The sequence below is a fragment of the Diospyros lotus genome, chromosome 10 (genome assembly GCF_014633365.1).
Source record: "Diospyros lotus cultivar Yz01 chromosome 10, ASM1463336v1, whole genome shotgun sequence".
In the NCBI taxonomy this organism is placed as follows: domain Eukaryota; kingdom Viridiplantae; phylum Streptophyta; class Magnoliopsida; order Ericales; family Ebenaceae; genus Diospyros; species Diospyros lotus.
Window position 1 is genome coordinate 21871809 of NC_068347.1, and position 18684 is coordinate 21890492.

The 18684-nt window shown below is 35.5% G+C and overlaps 1 protein-coding gene and 1 non-coding gene across 5 annotated transcripts; both read left to right on the forward strand.

The window, feature by feature from the left end:
* Positions 1–721: 721 nt before the first annotated feature.
* TRNAA-AGC (transfer RNA alanine (anticodon AGC)) lies at positions 722–794 on the forward strand. Its single transcript has one exon. It is a non-coding gene; the product is annotated as a tRNA-Ala (tRNA).
* A 2830-nt stretch (positions 795–3624) lies between these two features.
* LOC127812269 (kinesin-like protein KIN-14N) lies at positions 3625–11173 on the forward strand. Of its 4 annotated transcripts, none has more exons than XM_052352659.1 (17): positions 3625–4021; positions 4384–4635; positions 4729–4873; positions 4950–5059; positions 5168–5287; positions 5392–5595; positions 6215–6424; positions 6505–6579; positions 6746–6892; positions 6985–7123; positions 7224–7333; positions 7543–7704; positions 7864–8081; positions 8463–8544; positions 8661–8765; positions 8850–8954; positions 10339–11173. In XM_052352659.1, the coding sequence occupies exons 1-17, from the start codon at positions 3956–3958 to the stop codon at positions 10516–10518; spliced, it is 2430 nt and encodes an 809-aa protein (XP_052208619.1). In that variant the 5' UTR covers positions 3625–3955; the 3' UTR covers positions 10519–11173. The 4 variants fall into 4 exon arrangements, with proteins under 4 accessions (XP_052208619.1, XP_052208620.1, XP_052208621.1 ...); XM_052352660.1 differs by having other exon boundaries at positions 3626–4026; positions 10339–11168; XM_052352661.1 differs by lacking the exon at positions 3625–4021 and adding an exon at positions 4034–4304 and having other exon boundaries at positions 10339–11169.
* The last annotated feature ends 7511 nt before the right edge of the window (positions 11174–18684 follow it).

Genomic DNA, 18684 nt, shown 5'->3' on the forward strand with positions numbered 1-18684 from the left:
TAGGTAATCAGTAAAATCGATCTTTTGTTTATATTCGGTTCGATTTTTGGGTAAGTTTCTGGTTCGATTAGCTCAAAGTCAAAATCAATTAGTTTGGTTTCAATTATTTTAGTTAGTGTATCGAGTCGGTTCGGTTATATCTTTAAGGGCGGTTCGATTTAGTTAGTTAAAATCGGGCAATTCGATTCAATTATAATCAAATGCACATCTTTAGGCCATAACCATAACTTCAGCGATTCCGTGAGACTGCCTGTTGAGATATGGGGATGGGGTTACAAACCCATAATGTGGATGGTGATAAAGAGTTGTGTCTTTACTAACAATTATAATTTTGGATACGATGATAAACACTCAATCCTGAAGGTTTCTAGTGAAGTCCAACTATCACTTATCACCAATTTCATCTATAAATAAAGGTAAAACTTCGACCCAAATAAGTCACTTTTACTAATTCAAAAGCTTTGCAATTTCTTTTATAATCTAACTTAAAAGCATCAAAATTTCTTGTGCTCTTTGACAATTTCTTTCTTGTAGAGTCTTAAAATCTTAAAAACGAATCTCTTACATAAATTCTATCATTATATTCAAACAATAACAATAATATTGAATATCACGTAGATATAACTTAGGAAAAAGAAAAGACTTATGGTGCGGAATGAGTGAACGAAGTATTATTGTTTTATTTGGGTATATAAATTATAGTTCTAGGACTCCAGATGAAGGGGATGTAGCTCAGATGGTAGAGCGCTCGCTTAGCATGCGAGAGGTACGGGGATCGATACCCCGCATCTCCATTGGCCTCCTTATTTTTTATTTCTTTTTTCATATGGGTCGTCCCTCCAATCAAATTTTTATTAAGAAAATTCACTCCCTTTCTATGTGCCGACTGTTTTTAATTTTTATTATTTTTGATGGGTCGGGCAGTGATTATTTATTGATAAAGCAAGAAGTAATCGACCAACTGCGCCGCGCCGTCCGCCGGCGCGTCCTATCTAATCAACTGCTTCCAAGTAATTAACGCGGCAGCACGCAAGAAGCTGCCATTTGTGATGACAAATGCGTGCATGCTAATTAATTAGAAATAATAATAATGACAATAGGATCGACAAGAAGACCATGTTAATTATAAACATTACCAAATTTTCTGTTCTATTAAGGCTCCAATTATGCATGGATGACTAAACTGTAGTTTGATGGAGAAGCATCAATGACAGTACGTACGCACGTAGCAAACAGTAGTAGTTGTTACGGAGCAAATGGAAATGGAAGGGCTTGTATTATCTTTACGTTTGCAGCAAATCAAGCACTTGAATGCTTGTTAATGAGGCAATAATGGCTCCCAAGTCTCCAACATCCGGTACGCTCTTAATTTTTCTCTTCCATGCCAAGCTATCGACTTATTATATCCTGCCTCTTTACTTACATACCGTGCGTGTATTGTTTGAATCATACCCCACAAACCACGCATAAATGGAAATCACACGAAAGTGCTATCAAATTCAAACCCAGTAACCGGTCATTTACACACTATAAGAGGATTTTTTATTTAGCTGTGCCACACTTACTTCCTGCATCTAACTCTATTGGGGTGGGTGACCCTGTTTTATAGACAATATAGACTACAATCCCAATAGATGGAGTCTCCTACCTCAATTTCTATCTCTACTCAAAAGTTAACATGGGATTATTGAGAAACTACTTCTTTATTAACTGAACCGTTTTTGCAAAATAAGCTCTCACCAATCTCAGTATATATAATACATAAGATACAGTCAAAGTTTTGGCCATCTTTCTTGCAAGGTATTGTTCACTTTGAGTTATAGACACATACACAATACAGTTGGCCTTGAAAAGAATTCTCATGAAAAAAAGAACCAGAGTGGCCCTTCACTTATAAAACATTCCAAATTTGGAGTATGGTGATGGAAAATTGTGGTTTATACAAGAAATGGGACACTCTCCTTTTTCTTCGTTATGAAGACTAATTAAGATCATTGTGCCTTTAATGGAAGTAAAGGAAGCAATCTCTCGTGTGATGTGAATTAATATATTCATCGTCATCATGCGTAAAGCGCTTGTCTGTCTTAAGACTTCTGCAGGCGCCGCTTTCTTTTGTTTGTTTGTTTGTCTGTTGTGGTAAATGAAAAAATAGGAAGAACACAGAGCCCTAGTCAGCAAATTTCAAGGCTAAGGTAGGAGGTGGGTTGGGTTGAGGCTGTTGAGGAGTCGACATCAACTGAGGTAGCAGCTTCCCAAGTGATAACTGGTTGGTTACCTTAAACGGGCAAGCCATGAACATCAACAGTTTGGAAAGAAGTTGGGTCTCTGTTGGATTGAAGTGATATAATGGATTAATTAATTGGAAAGCTATCGCTACTGTTTGAGTGTAGCTTTTTCCGAAGGGCAGTGCCAAGTAAGTGTGTGTTAGAGCAACACGAACACGCTTAGGATAAATCTGTGTGCGTGAGATAGAGAGAGATGGTTGAAGAAGAAGGCTCCAAAAAGGAGGTTGGGGCTGGGGATAAAGGAATGGAACCAAGCAACAAGAAACGAATAGAAATGCCAACTGCCCACCATGTGTTTGCGTTTTTGTGTGACAGAGATAGAGAGAGAGAGAGACTTAGCTACTTTATAATAATTTCCGAAAAAGAGAGAAAAAGCGGTAGTTCTGCCAAAATTAAAAGCCTTAACAGACACCCTTAGCAAGCAATGCCAAGCCATTTAATTCAACTCTAGGTTGCCACCAAGGAATTGATCTACCCACTACTTCATTCACAAATTTATATATATATATATATATATATGTGTGTGTGTGTGTGCGTGATTTGTGGGTCATCATGCTATAATTAGTTAATTGACATCTACTTAAAATTGCATAAATTGTCAACAAATTATTTGATTTAATTAATCCAAATTAATGATACAAAACATCTAGTTTTCATAGTAATGATAAAAACTACATATATTTATTATTTATAAGTCACAAATCTAAATTGTAAAGGCCATAATAATGGGATTCTCAAAAAGTGAATTCATGCTCTAAACGTAGTTTAATTAATCAATAAGAGAGAAAATCTATAATCTCAATTGTTTGAAATCGAAGAAGGAAAGAGAGAGAGAATAAAATAGTATTATCTTAATTATTTAAAAAAAGTATTGTGAATTTAGGATATACTTTTACCTATTTTAATAATGATGCAAATTGTAACCTCATTATTTTAAGCAACAATAACATTAATTTGTGTTATTCTCTGTAAATAAAAAAATAGAATTTTTTTTATGTAAAATACAAAGAGTCTTATATTCATGTCATATTTATAGTAAATTGGTGAGCTAATGGTTATAATGAAATTATAAAATAAAGTTTTAGAATTTACTTTTTTATATGATAATTATTGCCTTAAAAATAATAATTAAAGTATAATAAATGTATTTTATTTTTAATATTAAAATATTTTTATTGATTGACAATGTGGCTGAGTTGAAAAAGGGGAAAAATGCAAATGCAGGGAAGTAAGGTTGGTTGTAATGAGGGCGTTTTAGTCATTGTATATTCCAACGAATCTCTCTCTCTGGTAACACTAAACACCGCCAGATTCCACATTTCAAAAAAATTCAAAAGCCCAACGATCTTCTCTCCCCTTCAAAACCCTCGGATTCAACAGTCCACCAATGAGCTTCAGAGAGAGAAAGAACGGGGAGGAGCTTCAGAGAGCGACAAAGATTGAAACTAAATGAGAGAGAGATAGAGAGATATATATATATATATATAGGGTTTTTGTTTTCTTTTTTACTTTGTTTTCTAGTGTTAAAGAAATGATTTCGGTGTTTTCGCGATCATAAGCTTCCTGCAAATTAAAGCAACGGCTCTGGTGAATCGGTAGCTTTGATTGCAATCCAAGGCCCCACCGGAATCAGACCCAACTGACCCTCAACGCTCTCTCTCACTCTTCAAATGGTTTCCAAGAACCCGAACAAGCCTTCAATCTCTAACTCTACCGTTCCTGCGAGTCCTTCAAATGTAAGGTTGTTGGATTTACTCAAGAATGCCTCTACCTTGAGCATTTTATTTTGGTTTCTTTCTTCGATCAATTTTAGGGTTGGGTTTGCTCGAATTTTTGCCTCCCTTCTTGAGCATTCTACTCTCCTACTTTCTTTCTCTTGATCTGTTTTCGACCAAGGATTCTATAGCATTTTGAGTTCAAACTTCATATGGGTTTATTTCTTTCGATCTGTTTCCTGACTAAAGATTGGATTTACTCGAACGCGCCTCTGTTTCCGAGCATTTAGGTTATGGTCTTCACGTGGGTGTCTTCCTGTTGATCTATTTTCAAACTAATGACAATTGGTTTTGAGATTTTCTCATCGTTTGTTGGTTTCCAGAACAAATGTTTAGCTGAAGAAGCTTCCGTGGATAAGCTGCAAAAGATTGGAACACCAAAGATGGTGGGGCAGGCAAACGGCAGCAGAAGCCGGCAGGCCTTCTCGGTTGTGAATGGCGGGCAAGACCTCGGTCCACTTGGCGGGCCGGCTAGCATTGCAGGTTCTGATTGCAGTAGTGTGGACTTCACAAGGGAGGATGTCGAAGCATTACTGAATGAGAAGATGAAAACAAAAAATAAATTCAATCTTAAGGTTTGTGGGCTCAAAGTTAATGTCATTGGAAAGCAGTAAGGTTGGTTGTTTTTTGTTTATTTATAATTCTTGTGAAATATTTGTTTTTTCTAGGAAAAATGTGACCAAATGATGGATTACATTAGGAGGCTTAGGCTCTGCATCAGGTGGTTCCAAGAGCTAGAAGGAAACTACCTGTTGGAAAAAGAGAAGCTAAATCATTTGTTGGAATTGGCAGAGAAGAAATGCATTGACATGGGTATGCTTCTTCTGTTTCCAGTCCAATGGAAAACTAGGACGGTTGTGTAACGTGAATTTATTTGTCTTGCTCTTAGAGATGCTAATGAAGGCAAAAGAAGAGGAATTAAATTCAATCATTATGGAGTTGAGAAAGAACTATGCATCTTTACAAGAGAAATTTGCCAAGGAAGAGTCATATAAGTTGGTAAGACTGTTCGAAGATCCATGTTGATTTCCAGATTTATGGCTTGATGTAATTCAATTTTGTTAATTGTTCTGTGTGAAGAATTGATGTGTTGAATACAACGATCAGGCTGCGATGGATTCTCTTGCAAGAGAAAAAGAGGCTAAAGCTGCGGCTGAGAAATTGCAAGCTTCTGTCTCGGAAGAGCTCCGGATTGCTCAGCGGGAGAACTCAAGTGCCAATCAGAAGGTAATACAAAAGGAAGTAATTTGGATTTTAGCCAGAGCATTTCCTGTGTAGTCATCCAGAAGGCACTTGGCTACATACTAATCCAGTTTTGTTGGATCCCGCAGATCTCATCACTTAATGATATGTACAAGAGATTGCAGGAGTACAACACAAGCTTGCAACAATACAACAGTAAACTCCAGTCAGAGCTTGCTACAACTAACGAAACCCTTAAGCGTGTGGAGAAAGAGAAAGCTGTGGTAGTGGAGAATCTCAGCACTTTAAGGGGTCATTATAGCTCATTGCAGGATCAGCTAACTTCATCTCGAGTAGGTTCCTCATTTTCCATGATATTCACTAGCACCATAAACATTGCAACTATTTTATGCACAGGATTTCGTGCAGCATCAGAGATGGATTTTTATGCATATTCCAGGTCTACACATTGAAAATTTCAGTGTATAGAATGTTTGTTTCAAAATTTATCTGTTGCATGGAATTAGGGTGAATTATAACTTTCAAGAACAGGACATTGAATTATAACCATCAATAATATCAGGAAACCAGAGGAAACATTTTAACCAAAGTGCAAGACATTCTATTTAAAGAAGCAACTTAGCATGTCTATGTTCAAGGATCTTGTTGAGTCACCTAGGCCCATGTCCTTATTGTTCTTCAGCTTTCTCTTTGTTGGCATATAATTCCACATGTCTTATGGGAACCACATAATGCTATTGCACACAACTAAGACATGGCACTATATATGCCATTTAATTGATGAGGCATTTTATATTCATATATTTTGGTGAAACATTAGTTATCATCTTGGAGAAAGTGTTGTTTTCTTTACGTAATCACCAGCTTGGTGGTCTTGCTTGTGATGCTATCATGCTAGAATCAATTTGTGATTGGTTTGTAGTGGTGTTCTATCTTGCATTATTTTGTTAGGCTTCCCAAGATGAGGCTTTGAAGCAGAAAGAGGCTCTTGTGAGTGAAGTTGGATGTCTGAGGGGAGATCTGCAGCAAGTGAGAGAAGATCGTGATAGACAATTGTTACACGTACAGGCTTTGACAGATGAAGTGGAGAAATATAAAGAATGTAATGGAAAATCAAGTGCTGAGTTGGACCGCCTAGCATTGAGGTCTAATGAGTTGGAGGTTTGTTTTTTTCCCTACCTTTTTTCTGGCCATAGCTCAAACCTTCACCAGTAAATCTTCAAGACTTGTTTGTCCAACAGGCAAGATGTTCATCACAAAGTGAGCAGATAAGAACATTGCAAAATCAACTTGCTTTTGCTGATGAGAAATTACAGGTGATGTCTGAAATCTTGAATTTCTGCAACCATGAATTAGTAGTTCAAGGAACATGTTTTGAATTGATTTTTCCATGCTATGAATACTATTTATCTGCTTGAAAGATGTATCCTTTATGGAAAACTTATATTAATTCAATGTTTATTTCTGATATTCTGTCTGCAGACATCTGATTTATCTGCATTGGAGACGAGGGCAGAATTTGAAGAGCAAAAAAAACTGATTCATGAGTTACAATCTCGTCTTGAAGACGCAGAAGTGAAAATTATCGAAGGAGAGAAACTACGTAAAAAATTGCACAATACAATATTGGTAAAGATTTTTATACAAGCACCTCTTTTTCTTTCAGTTTTTTATTTGGTCTCATGTGAAGATTTTCACTGTCAAATTCTTCTCTGCTGCAGGAACTAAAAGGGAATATCCGTGTTTTCTGTAGAGTAAGGCCTTTGTTGCCTGATGAATATGCAGGTACAGAACAAAAAGTCATTTCTTATCCCACAACAACTGAAGCACTCGGACAAGGAATTGACATGATACAAAATGGTATATCTTAGGAAGATTTAATAAATAAGTTCATTTTGTAGCTAGTAGATCTTGCTTTATCACATGTCTGCATCTCTCATCATACTTCTGTTGTCATCAGGACAAAAACATTCTTTCATGTTTGATAAAGTATTCATGCCTGATGCCTCACAAGAAGATGTTTTTGTGGAAATCTCACAGCTTGTACAGAGTGCTCTTGATGGATACAAGGTGATCTATGGCCTAGCTTAGTTTCCCTGTGTTGCTCTGTTCTGTAGTTTAATGATTTCTGTCTGTATGGTTTTTGCAATTGGTGACTAATGATTGAATCAAATTGATGCAAGATTTAGTATGTCGTGCCTGTCAGTAGAACTATAGGCTGCAACATTCAAGCTTATGGAGCAAACATAGAGAAATGACACAGGTTATTTTCCCATCAGGTCTGCATATTTGCTTATGGCCAAACAGGATCAGGCAAAACCTATACTATGATGGGTAGGCCAGGAAGCCCAGATCAGAAAGGGCTGATACCTCGGTCCTTGGAGCAGATCTTTCAGACTAGGCAATCTCTTCAACCCCAAGGATGGAAGTATGAAATGCAGGTCTAAAATAACCTTTTTTCTTTCTTTCTTCTTTTACTGAGCCAACTGTGCATGGTGGGATTAAGGCTTGATATGTTATTTTCTTCTTTCATTGCTTTGCTTGTACATTTGGACTTTAGTGACATGTTTGCTGCATATCATTTCTGAAAATGTTTGTAGGTGTCGATGTTGGAAATATATAATGAGACAATACGGGATCTGTTAGCAACAAATCGATCATGTTCAGATGTATCACGTGCAGAAAATGGGGCTGCAGGAAAGCAATATGCAATTAAACATGATGCCAACGGAAACACTCATGTTTCTGATTTGACCATTGTGGATGTTCACAGTACTAGAGAAGTTTCATATCTTTTAGACCGGGCTGCCCAGAGCCGGTATTTTATACTCCTAAATACGTTTTTTTTAGCATGAATCTGATTAAGATTCTTGTAGAAAACTTTGACTGAGATAATGCTGACTTGTTCATGTCTCTGCAGTTTCAACTTGTGAAAATCTCTCTCTCTCTCTCTCTCTCTCTTGTTTGTGTTCTTTGAATATCATAATCATGTGAACCAGTGCCTTCTGAACTTGTCCTTCCAAAATATGAATCCCTGGAGGGATCTTATTCATGGAATCATGGACTCCAAATAAAAGGCATTATCTTTGCAGTATATTTTGTTGCTTGTTTTTGGATTTTTTAATTCTTAAATTTGTTTAGCACAAAATATCCACGCTCACTGTTCATATTTGCACTTCTTGTATCTATTCTCATTTAGGTCGGTTGGCAAGACCCAAATGAATGAGCAATCTTCCAGAAGCCATTTTGTCTTCACCCTCCGTATATCTGGTGTTAATGAGGTATGGATCATCATACTGAGCTTGCTTTCATTCAAGCATGTCCTCTCTAGGCACATGCACAGCCATCACTATTCACTAATTTGCCCAATAATGAATGTGCTTTTGTATCTTTATAGAGCACCGACCAACAGGTACAAGGCATCCTGAATCTTATTGACCTTGCTGGTAGTGAGCGTCTCTCTAGGAGTGGGTCCACCGGTGACCGGCTGAAAGAAACTCAAGTACTGAGCATGCTCATAAACCTAAATTTTGCAATCTTGTTTTTCAGAATAAATGTTTCCTAATGAAGTCATTAATAAATGCAGGCCATTAATAGAAGTCTGTCATCTTTAAGTGATGTTATATTTGCCTTGGCAAAGAAGGAAGACCATGTTCCCTTCAGGAATTCGAAACTCACATATCTTCTCCAGGTAAGCTTCTTTGAATCATGCAGTTATCACAACTTGTTCCCTATACAATTAGTTTGCCATCATTATGAGGCAACCATGAAGGTGCACCTCACTAAATTTCTGGCATGTCCTTGATGCATAAACATAGGCTTGTTCTTTGGTGCTTTTCCTGATTTTGTAATAATTTGTCCAGACTCTAGAGCCATAAAAGGGCCATTATAGAACATCAAAGATGTTAATTGAGGATATTACAACAATGACAATTATGGAGAATAAATACAAAACTTAAAATGAAACAACAACAATAACAAATAAGAAAATTTTGCAAAAAATCTTCAAGTTGTAGAAGTCTTGAAATACGATAAAAATTGCTTTCCTAAAAGCGAAATTTGTCCTCCCTCTACTTTGAGTTTCCTGTGAGGATTTACCAAATTGCTTTAGTGGATATGACCAAGACTTTTTTGATTACTGCACTCAACAAAAAATGAAGAAATCAAGTTTTGGAATAAAACTTTTGATCTTCTTCAACAGGGGCAAAAAACTTTTGTTTCAAATGAATTCTGCTTGTTTCTAAACTCTGGAATTGTCTGGATATATATGGGAAAATTTTGGAAGGAGACCACATTTCAAAATTTTAGTTAGAATGTTGAAAAGAAACAACTCTTTATTTGAAAGGAAACAACCTTTTTTTTTAAAAAAAAAAGAAACAACCTTTCAAAATTTAGTTAGGATTTTGAAAGGTTACAACCTTTCAATATTTGACTATTTAAGGATGCAACCTGTCTGTCTCTGCCTCCATTGAAGAGTTCAGATTTTTAATGGTCCAAATATATACAGTAGTATTCCTCATATTACTCAGTGCGTAAGCATAAATGCCTGAATTATATACATGGACGGCTACTTTAAAATCGCCCTAGAAGAACCTATTAGAGGAACACTCAAAAGATTACACTGAACTTTTCAATCTGTGATTCTGCTGAGCTGTTTTGGGTGTTCAATGATCCAACCTGGAGATTTACTATAATCTGTGATTTCTTCATCTTCAATAAAAGTCTATGGACACTCTGTTGTCATCAAGCTGTTATGGATTACTTATGTTTTGTGTTTGTTATAATTTCATAAGTTCTTGCTTTTTATTTTTCAGCTGGGATTGCTTTTTGTTGTCATATTTATATAGTCTATCATTGATATGGGCCTACCCAAGATACAATTACTGAATTGTTTCTTCAATTTGAACTTTTAAACACGGTTTTTCTGACCAGACACATGCTTACATAGATTGGGATTCTAAATGAATATGCATAACATCTATATATCAACTCAACGAAAACTTCATGGACGCTTTTATTTTTCTAGCTTATTTACTTTTTGTTTTATATCTTCTGATTGGGCAATTGTTAATCAGCCTTGCTTAGGTGGAGACTCGAAGACCTTGATGTTTGTCAATGTCTCCCCCGAACCTTCCTCAGTTGGAGAGTCACTCTGTTCACTTCGGTTTGCAGCAAGGGTGAATGCTTGTGAGATTGGAATTCCTAGGCGTCAAACCAACACACGGTCTTCAGAGTCTCGTTTGAGCTATGGTTGATTTTGATCGTTTATCTTCATAGTATTTAAACGTCAGCCGAGAACATAAAGCAAGCAATCCTAACATGCCTTGTAATTTGTATAGATAAACGATTATCGGGCTTGTATCTGTGATATTGCCTACCACACCACTGAATCATTGAATTTGTATTCATAAAAGCTCCAATTCAGGGTTTGATATTTAGCATATTCCTACGGGGGTCCTTCCTTGCCACGTATTTCACTTGGTCTTCATATTCAGCAAGGCAGTTTGTTTGCTTGCATCTCAGAATTCAAGGTTTCTGTCCCAAACAGTTGCATGAAACATGATGCAGATTGATTGATGCATTGTGTCAAATTATGCCATTTTGATTCTTGATCTCTCTGAAGTCTGTGTCAAGTTAGAGATCAAGAGTAATGCTATTATGTTTGTGTCAAATTATGCCATTTGTAAGAGTAATGTTATTCGGCCCACTGAAGTGCACCCATTAAGCCAATTACTAATATACCCTCAATTCAGATTTCCTCTCACTCTCTTCTTTCTCTCTCGCTATCTCCCGCACAACCCTGCCTTTATTTCTTCTCTATCTCTCTCTCTTGTGTATGCGCTCCCTTTCCTTCTTCCCCTTCCGACTGTCTCTCTCCCTTGCCCGTGCATCTCGTTCCTTTCCTCCATGGCAGTTTCCTCGTCTCCTTCATTGAGCAGTTTCGCTCATCTCTCTCTCTCTCCCCCATCCATCACACATCTCCATTGGCCTCGATTTAGAAGGTAAGTCTTTTAAAGTAATATATACGAATATACGCGTTATTGGGTTTAGCTGAAATTTTAAACTTAGATCTACAGAGTTTTGGCCGTTGGATCTTGGTAGTTTTTGGGTATGTTGGTCGATGGGGGATAAGCGTGTTGGGTGGTTGCCTTTGATCACCGGAAACCATCGGCCATGGTGGTCAGTGACGATTGGCAGTGCATATATACGCGTTATGGGTTTGGCTGAAATTTAAGTTTAGATATACGGAGATTCGACTGTTGGATCTTACTGGTTTTGGGGTATGTTGGTCGATGGACTCTTGGGTGTCAGATGGTTGCCTCTGATCGCCGGAAACCAGCGGCTACGGTGGCTGGTAGTTTATTTTTAACTTTGGCCGAAAATTAAAAATCAGATCTACTAAAATTTAACCATTAAATTTGTTTTATTTTTTTGTATGTTAACTCTCTTGACTTAGTGTTTCTGATGATAGATTTTGATCGTGGGAAGCTTCGACTGACGATGGTTGTCAGCTGGCAGTTCTGATTGTACATACATATATATATATTTACATATTTTCTATTGTAATTAGTTTAATTTATACTGTAAATATTGATATTTAATTATAAATTTGTATAGAGATGTTGAAGTTAATATTGAATTTGTGATTTTTAAGTATTGTGAAGGATAAAATTAAATTGATTTGTATTTATTTTGTGAATCTTTGAATTGAATTGAAATTATTAAGTTTATTTAAGAATTGAATGATAAGTAATTATTGTTAATTTTATTTGAATTTAAATATTTATTAATGTGTATATATATTTTAAATTTGTATTAAATAAAATTTAAATTAGTCTAATATCAAATTTAAATTTATTAATGTGTATAAATTTAAATTTAAATTTAAATTTATTTAATATAAATTTATATTAATGTGAAAGTTGCTTATACGGTGAAAATGGGTTTTTATATAGATGATGTAATAATCATACAGTAAATTAATACTTAAAATGTATCAGACACTTTATTAAAAATAAAATTGATTTCTTGCTCGTAAAAAAAAAAAAAAAAAAAAATCCACCTAACATGGCCTCATCCATATTCACCCATCAAGGCTTGGATTCATCTTATTTTTTTTTTTTAAATAATTTCCTAATCCACTTACTTTAAATCAAAGAAAAGATATTTTTAATTAATTTTTTTTATTTATCAAAACACAAGAAGTATTTGTAAGAAATAAACCAACCTATTACCCTACCATAAGGTGGGGAATGAATTGGTAGGTCTGTTATTTATTTAAAAAATATCTTTCCTCTTTTATCTTTTATGATTTAATAGTGCTCTAACTTTATATATATATATATATAATTTATGAATTTAATACTAAATAAAATTTTTAAAAGAATAAAATTTCTAATCAAGAGAGATGCATAATTTGGTAAATTAAAATAAAGCCAAATCCAAATGAACAAATTTTTGGACAAGCTGTTGGTATCCCTCATCGTGTTTCTCCATTTGGTTTGAAAAAATTAAAAGAATACAACTTGATCTCTACGTCTCACATTTGATTATTTTTTAAATTTTATTTAATATAAATTTAAAATATATATACACATTAATAAATATCTAAATTCAAATGAAATTAACAACTACTGCTTACCATTTAGTTCTTAAATAAACTGACTAATTTCAATTCAAAAAATCACAAAATACATACAAATTAATTTAATTTATTAATATTTAAATTACCAATTCAATTTAATTTTAATCTTCATTCAAAGATCACAAATTCAATAAAAATTCAACATTAACTTCAACATCTTCAATACAAATTCATAATTAAATATTAATATTTATAATATAAATTAAACTAATTACAAAAGAGAATATAAATATATGTATGTATGTATGTATAGTCAGAACCGCCACCGCAAATGTCGCTGGCAAGCACCACCGGCCGAAGTTTCCCACGATCAAAACTTACTATTAGAAACACTAAGTTAAGAGAATTAACATACAAAAAAATGAAACAAATTTAACGATTAAATTTTAGTAGATCTGATTTTTAATTTTCTATCAAAGTTAAAAATACACTACCAGCCACCACCGGTTACCGTAGCCGGTGGTTTCCGGAAATCAAAGGCAACCACCCTACATCCAAGGGCCCATTGAGCAACATACCAAAAAACTAGCAAGATCCAACGGTCGAATCTCCATAGATCTAAACTTAAATTTCGGCCAAACCCACAGCGTGTATATACGCACTGCCAATCACCACTAGTAACCGTGGCCGGTGGTTTCCGACGATCAGAGGCAACCGCCGGACACCTCTATCCCCATTGACCAACATACTCAAAAACCACCAAGATCCAACGGCCAAAACTCCGTAGATCTTAGCTTTAAGTTTCGGCCAAACCCAATAACGTGTATATATTTTTGCTGATAAAACTAAAGATTTACCTCCTTGTAGCTCAGGGTTGGAGATAGAGAGATGGCCGAAATGAGCCCAAAGGACTCCGGAGGCATGGTTAGATGCACGGGAGAGAGAGAGATGGCCTGAGCGAGAGGGAGGAATGAGCCTACTCACTCGAAGGGGAGCGTGGGAGACTGAAAGAGAGAGAAGGTCAAAATGAGAGGAAAAAGGGTCATGAATAGAGAATGTGAGAGAGAGAGAGAAAGGCTTTGAATTTTGAAAATTTTGCTACCCTCTCATATCGCGGTATCATTCGAGATATCGCGATATTTTGGTACAAAATATCGTGATATCTCAAAGGTGACACTTTGGGTGACACTTTAGTGGGTCGAATAGCATTACTCTATTTATAAAAGGAGAGTTTGACAGATTGGTTTACAGGTGAGTTGAATGACCATTTTGTCCCTTCATCTCCCTCTCCCCTTGCTTCTCGCTGCTGCCGCCTCATCCTTACTACTGCATCTTCTCTCTCCGCGGTGATTGGCGAGGCGACCATTTCCTTTCCAATCTCCACTCTCTCCCCTTCTTCTCGCCTTACTCCTTCTTCGCTGCATCCTCCCTCTCCCCTTCCTTTCACTGCTTTCCTCTAGTCACCATCGCCTCCCTCTCCTCAACGGTCGACGAGGTGACCCTTTTCTTTCTCATATCTCTCTCTTTCCTCCATCTCTGCTGCATATTTTCTTTCACCGTTGCCACCTCGTTGTTGTATTCTCCTTTTCTGCGGCGGTTGGCGAGGCTGCCCCTTCTTTTCTGATCTCCACTTTCTCCCATTCCTCTCGCCTTCCCCCCTCTTTGTTGCATCATCTCTCTCTTTTTTCTCTCTTCGTCGCCACTTCTCTCTAGCCACCACTGCCTCCCTCTTTGCGGAGATCAAGGACTTTTTTCTTCTCTCTCCTTCCGTCTTCTTCCATCTCCAATTCCCCTTTCACCACATTCCTCTTGCCACTGCATCATCTTTCTCTGTGGCAATAGGCGAAGATGCCCCTTTCTCTCATCTCCTCTCCTCTTTCTCCCATTCTTCTCTCCCCACTGCATCCTCTCTCCCCCCTTCCTCTCACAGCCTTTCTCTCGTTGTCTCCTCATCGTTGTATCCATCCTCTTCGCGGCGGTCGGTGAGGCGACTCCTTCCTCTTCTCTCTCCTCTTCCTTTTCTATCACTACCTTCCTCTTATCGCTTTGTTTTTTCTTCTTTGCCACTGCAAAGGCCAACAAGGCGGCGAGAGAAAGGCGGTGAGAAATGGTTGTTAGAGGGGAAGAAAAGAGAGATGAGAGAGGAGAGGAAGAGGCAAAATGGTCATTCAAATTTATTGCGAGAAATTGCTCCAATTTAGATCCAAAATATTGCCAATTTATTGCAATAATATCTCTCTTGTAAACCTATATGTGAAACTCCTCTTGTACAAATATCATTACTCATCAAGTTATACCATTCGACTCGGGGCCTCTTGGAGACGCGGGGAAGGTTGTGCTTTTTCTTCACAGCATCTTCAAGCTGCCAAAACACCAAAAAGGTGAAAAATTCCAGGCAGTTGCTCAAACTAGCAAGCAAATTGGCAACGACAGAGTTGGAAGAATATGAGAAATAAGGTATTCTTTTTAGTTAATGCTACTTTGTTCAAGAGCCTCACAAAGAGGTTTATCGAGAGGGGCCAAAAAGACAAAAAAGTCCCTCACTCAAATACAAATTTACCCCATTCTTTGCTACAACCTCATTTCTTTTCTCTCCCCTTCCCATGACTACTATCTCTAGCAAGCTCCAACACCCGCCGTCGCCTCGTAGCTTTTCTCGCGCTGCCTCGCACCATCACTTATGCATCTTTCCCATCTGCTGTAGTATTGGCTGGCGCGAGGTGAGGCTAGGTGACACAAAGCGAGACAGTGAGACAACGTGAGAAAGGCGACAAGAGGTGCCGGAGCTTGCTAGAAGAGACGACAATGGGAAGGGGAGAGAAGAGATGGGAGATTACATAGGAAATGAGGTAAATTTGTATTTAAATGAGATATATTTTTGTCTTTCTGACCTCCTTGCGAATTTCTTGGACAAAATAGGAAGACTCATTCTTTTTTGGATATTATCAGTTTGTGGAGTGCAAGCCACTGCTTACTACCAGAACGATAGTCTTGTTGAGTCAGGTCCTGTGGCTCCATACTAAACTGAACTACCTTTATTATTAGGTACGACTAACCCATAGTTGTCAATATCATATTATATTAATTACAAAAATGGTATTAAATGTCCGGTATTGTTTCTATTCAAATATTGATTAATTTCAATTGTAATGGTTAAATATAGACCGGTACTAGTAGAAATAATTAAGAGTGAGCAACTCATTCAAATCAGATCAAAATTGGAAAGTTCTCAATGTGAAGACCCGTACTAGATTGACAATTTTTTTTGTTATTTAATATAAATTTAAAAAATATATATGTAAATACACACCAATGTATACATTAATCTAAACAATAATAATAATAATATGAACAAAGCCGTAACCAGATTATTAATTTGTTAGGCTGCGTTCTCTTTACTTTTCAATTTTCAATTTTGAGTTTTGAATTCATTTTCACTTTTCTGTTTTAATAGTCTGTTTTTAAAAAATTGAAAACGTGTTCTCTTTGTCATTTTGAAAGTCTATTTCTCAAAACAGAAAATTAGAAAACGCATTCTCTTTAAAATTTTGAAAATAATTTTTTAGTAATATATTATTTAATAAATTTAATTATTCAGTAAATTATAAATATTTAATGTTAATATATTATTAAAAATATATATACATTTTAAAATTAAATAATTTTGTAATATTTTTTTCTCATTACAATAATAAAATATGAATAAATAAATGTGTTTGAGTTTAGAGTTTGTTTTGAATGAAAATACTCAAAACAACTTTTGTTGTTTTGAGTTTTTTTTACAATTTTTTTTTTGTTTTCAAAAATATATTTTTAAAAACAATAAAAAAAAAACGTTTTTATTATTTTAAAAAATTAAAAACTTAAAATGATTTGAAAATAATAAAAAAAACACAACCTTAGGATTCGAATTTGAGTTCCTTTATATTATATACATTAGCTATTAAATAATTTATCATACATGGAGAGAATTGGCTTTCCGTTTGAATCGGACCACACCAGAAATAAAAAATAATTAACATAACATTCGGATGGAACATCTAATCAGGAAGGTTCGATTCCAGACTGAATTGAATTTTTTTTTCTTTTTTTTTTCTCTCTCAATCTATTTTTTTTTTCTCTAGATAGTCTAGTTTTTTTTATTTTATTTTTTATAATTAAACCTTTTATTCTCACTCAGTGAAGGGACAAATCAGAACTCTAAACCCTTCGCCAAAGATTCTGCAAAAAAAATAGAAATGTCACATACATTATTCAACCAAAATTGTTTTCTCTTTAGATTATATATGTTAATGTTAGATTATAATTTTTTATTTTTAAATCGTATTATGCTTATATAATTTATACCCAAGGGCAGGGCACGTGTCTTGTGATAAGCGTGCCCCTCTCTTTCTTCCCTTCTGACTTATGCTACACAAACAAATTAGTGGACAACTCGGTGTAAATTACAAAATTTGACATTTCGAAATTTGGTACCCTACTTCCTCAGCTACTTCCTCATACTTTTTTTCTCTCTCTTCCTCCACTGTTGTTCGTAACTGTGGTTGTTTTCACCGCTGTCGCAGCAGCTTCCGTTGTCTTCCTCCATGGAGGCAACTGCCTCTGCCGCCATTGAAATAGCTGCTCGCCTTCGCGCGTTCCAGCCGTCGTCGACACCTCTATCTCATCTCTCTCTAGTTCCTCTATCTCTCTCTTCTCGTTATCAGCGTTGTTCGCCTCCAACACAACCTCAGTCGCCGCTATTAAATGGTCGACATCAAAGCTTCTAGTCGCCATTCCAGCCATCGCCAACGCCTTCATCCTCTTCTCTTTCTCTCTCTCGTCGTGGGTCTTCTCATTCTGTCTGACAATTTCTCTCTGTTTGCCAGAGATGCATATTTACTGAAGATGTATATTCTATCTAAATATAAAATTTATATATATATATATAAATATACATAAATATGTTTTTAAATACAATTATAAACTATAAAACATATTATACAAAATTATGTAAATTAAATTAAACTCATTATGTAACTTTTAAAAATTTTAGCTTGTAACATGTTAAGGGTTGGTTTGCTATTTTTAAAAAATCATTTTGTAGTTTTATAATTATCTTATATTCATCACAATATAATTAAATTTCTTCTCCTTATCATTCATATAAAACATAAAATTTTATATATTTTGTAACTATTTTATATATAAATAATTATATATTACTTGAAATAAAAAGTTAAAAATTATATATAAAGTTGTATCAAACTCTTAGTATATATTTTTATTTAAAATATATATATTAACCTGAAATTATATATAAATATATTTTTAGTAAATATATTATATATTTATGTGTTAGTTTAAGTTTTTAAAAATTATAAACAAAATAGTTAACTCATACAATATGTTAAAGTGTTTTTATGATTTATGATAGGTTAAAATGTGTATTTTTTTGTAAAAATTTAAAAAATATTAAATGCAATATAAAAATAAATATACATCTTTCTATCAAAACGGTTGGGAATGATAGTAAGAACGAGAAGAGAGAGAGAGATAGAGAAGGAGATGGAGGTGTCAGCAGTGATTGGAACAACGACTAGAAACTTTGATGTCGGCTGTTCAACAGCGGTGACTGAGGTTGTGTCGGAGGCAAATAACACCAAGAACGAGAAGGGGGAAGGAGAGAGAGAGAGAGAGAGAGAGAGAGAGAGAGAGAGAGAGAGAGAGAGAGAGAGAGAGAGGGAAAGAGATGAAATAGAGGTGTCGGTGGCAGCTGGAACGGTAGAGGCAAATAGTGGCTTCAACAGTAGCAGAGACGGCTGCGTCCATGGTGAAAGATGGTGGAAATGGCTGC

Excerpts from the sequence above, each read along its gene's own strand:
- LOC127812269 (XM_052352659.1), top strand. The coding sequence starts at position 3,956 with ATGGTTTCCAAGAACCCGAACAAGCCTTCAATCTCTAACTCTACCGTT. Across the intron at positions 5,596-6,214 it reads ATCAGCTAACTTCATCTCGA|GCTTCCCAAGATGAGGCTTT; the intron begins GTAGGTTCCTCA and ends TTATTTTGTTAG. Across the intron at positions 8,766-8,849 it reads ACCGGCTGAAAGAAACTCAA|GCCATTAATAGAAGTCTGTC; the intron begins GTACTGAGCATG and ends TAATAAATGCAG.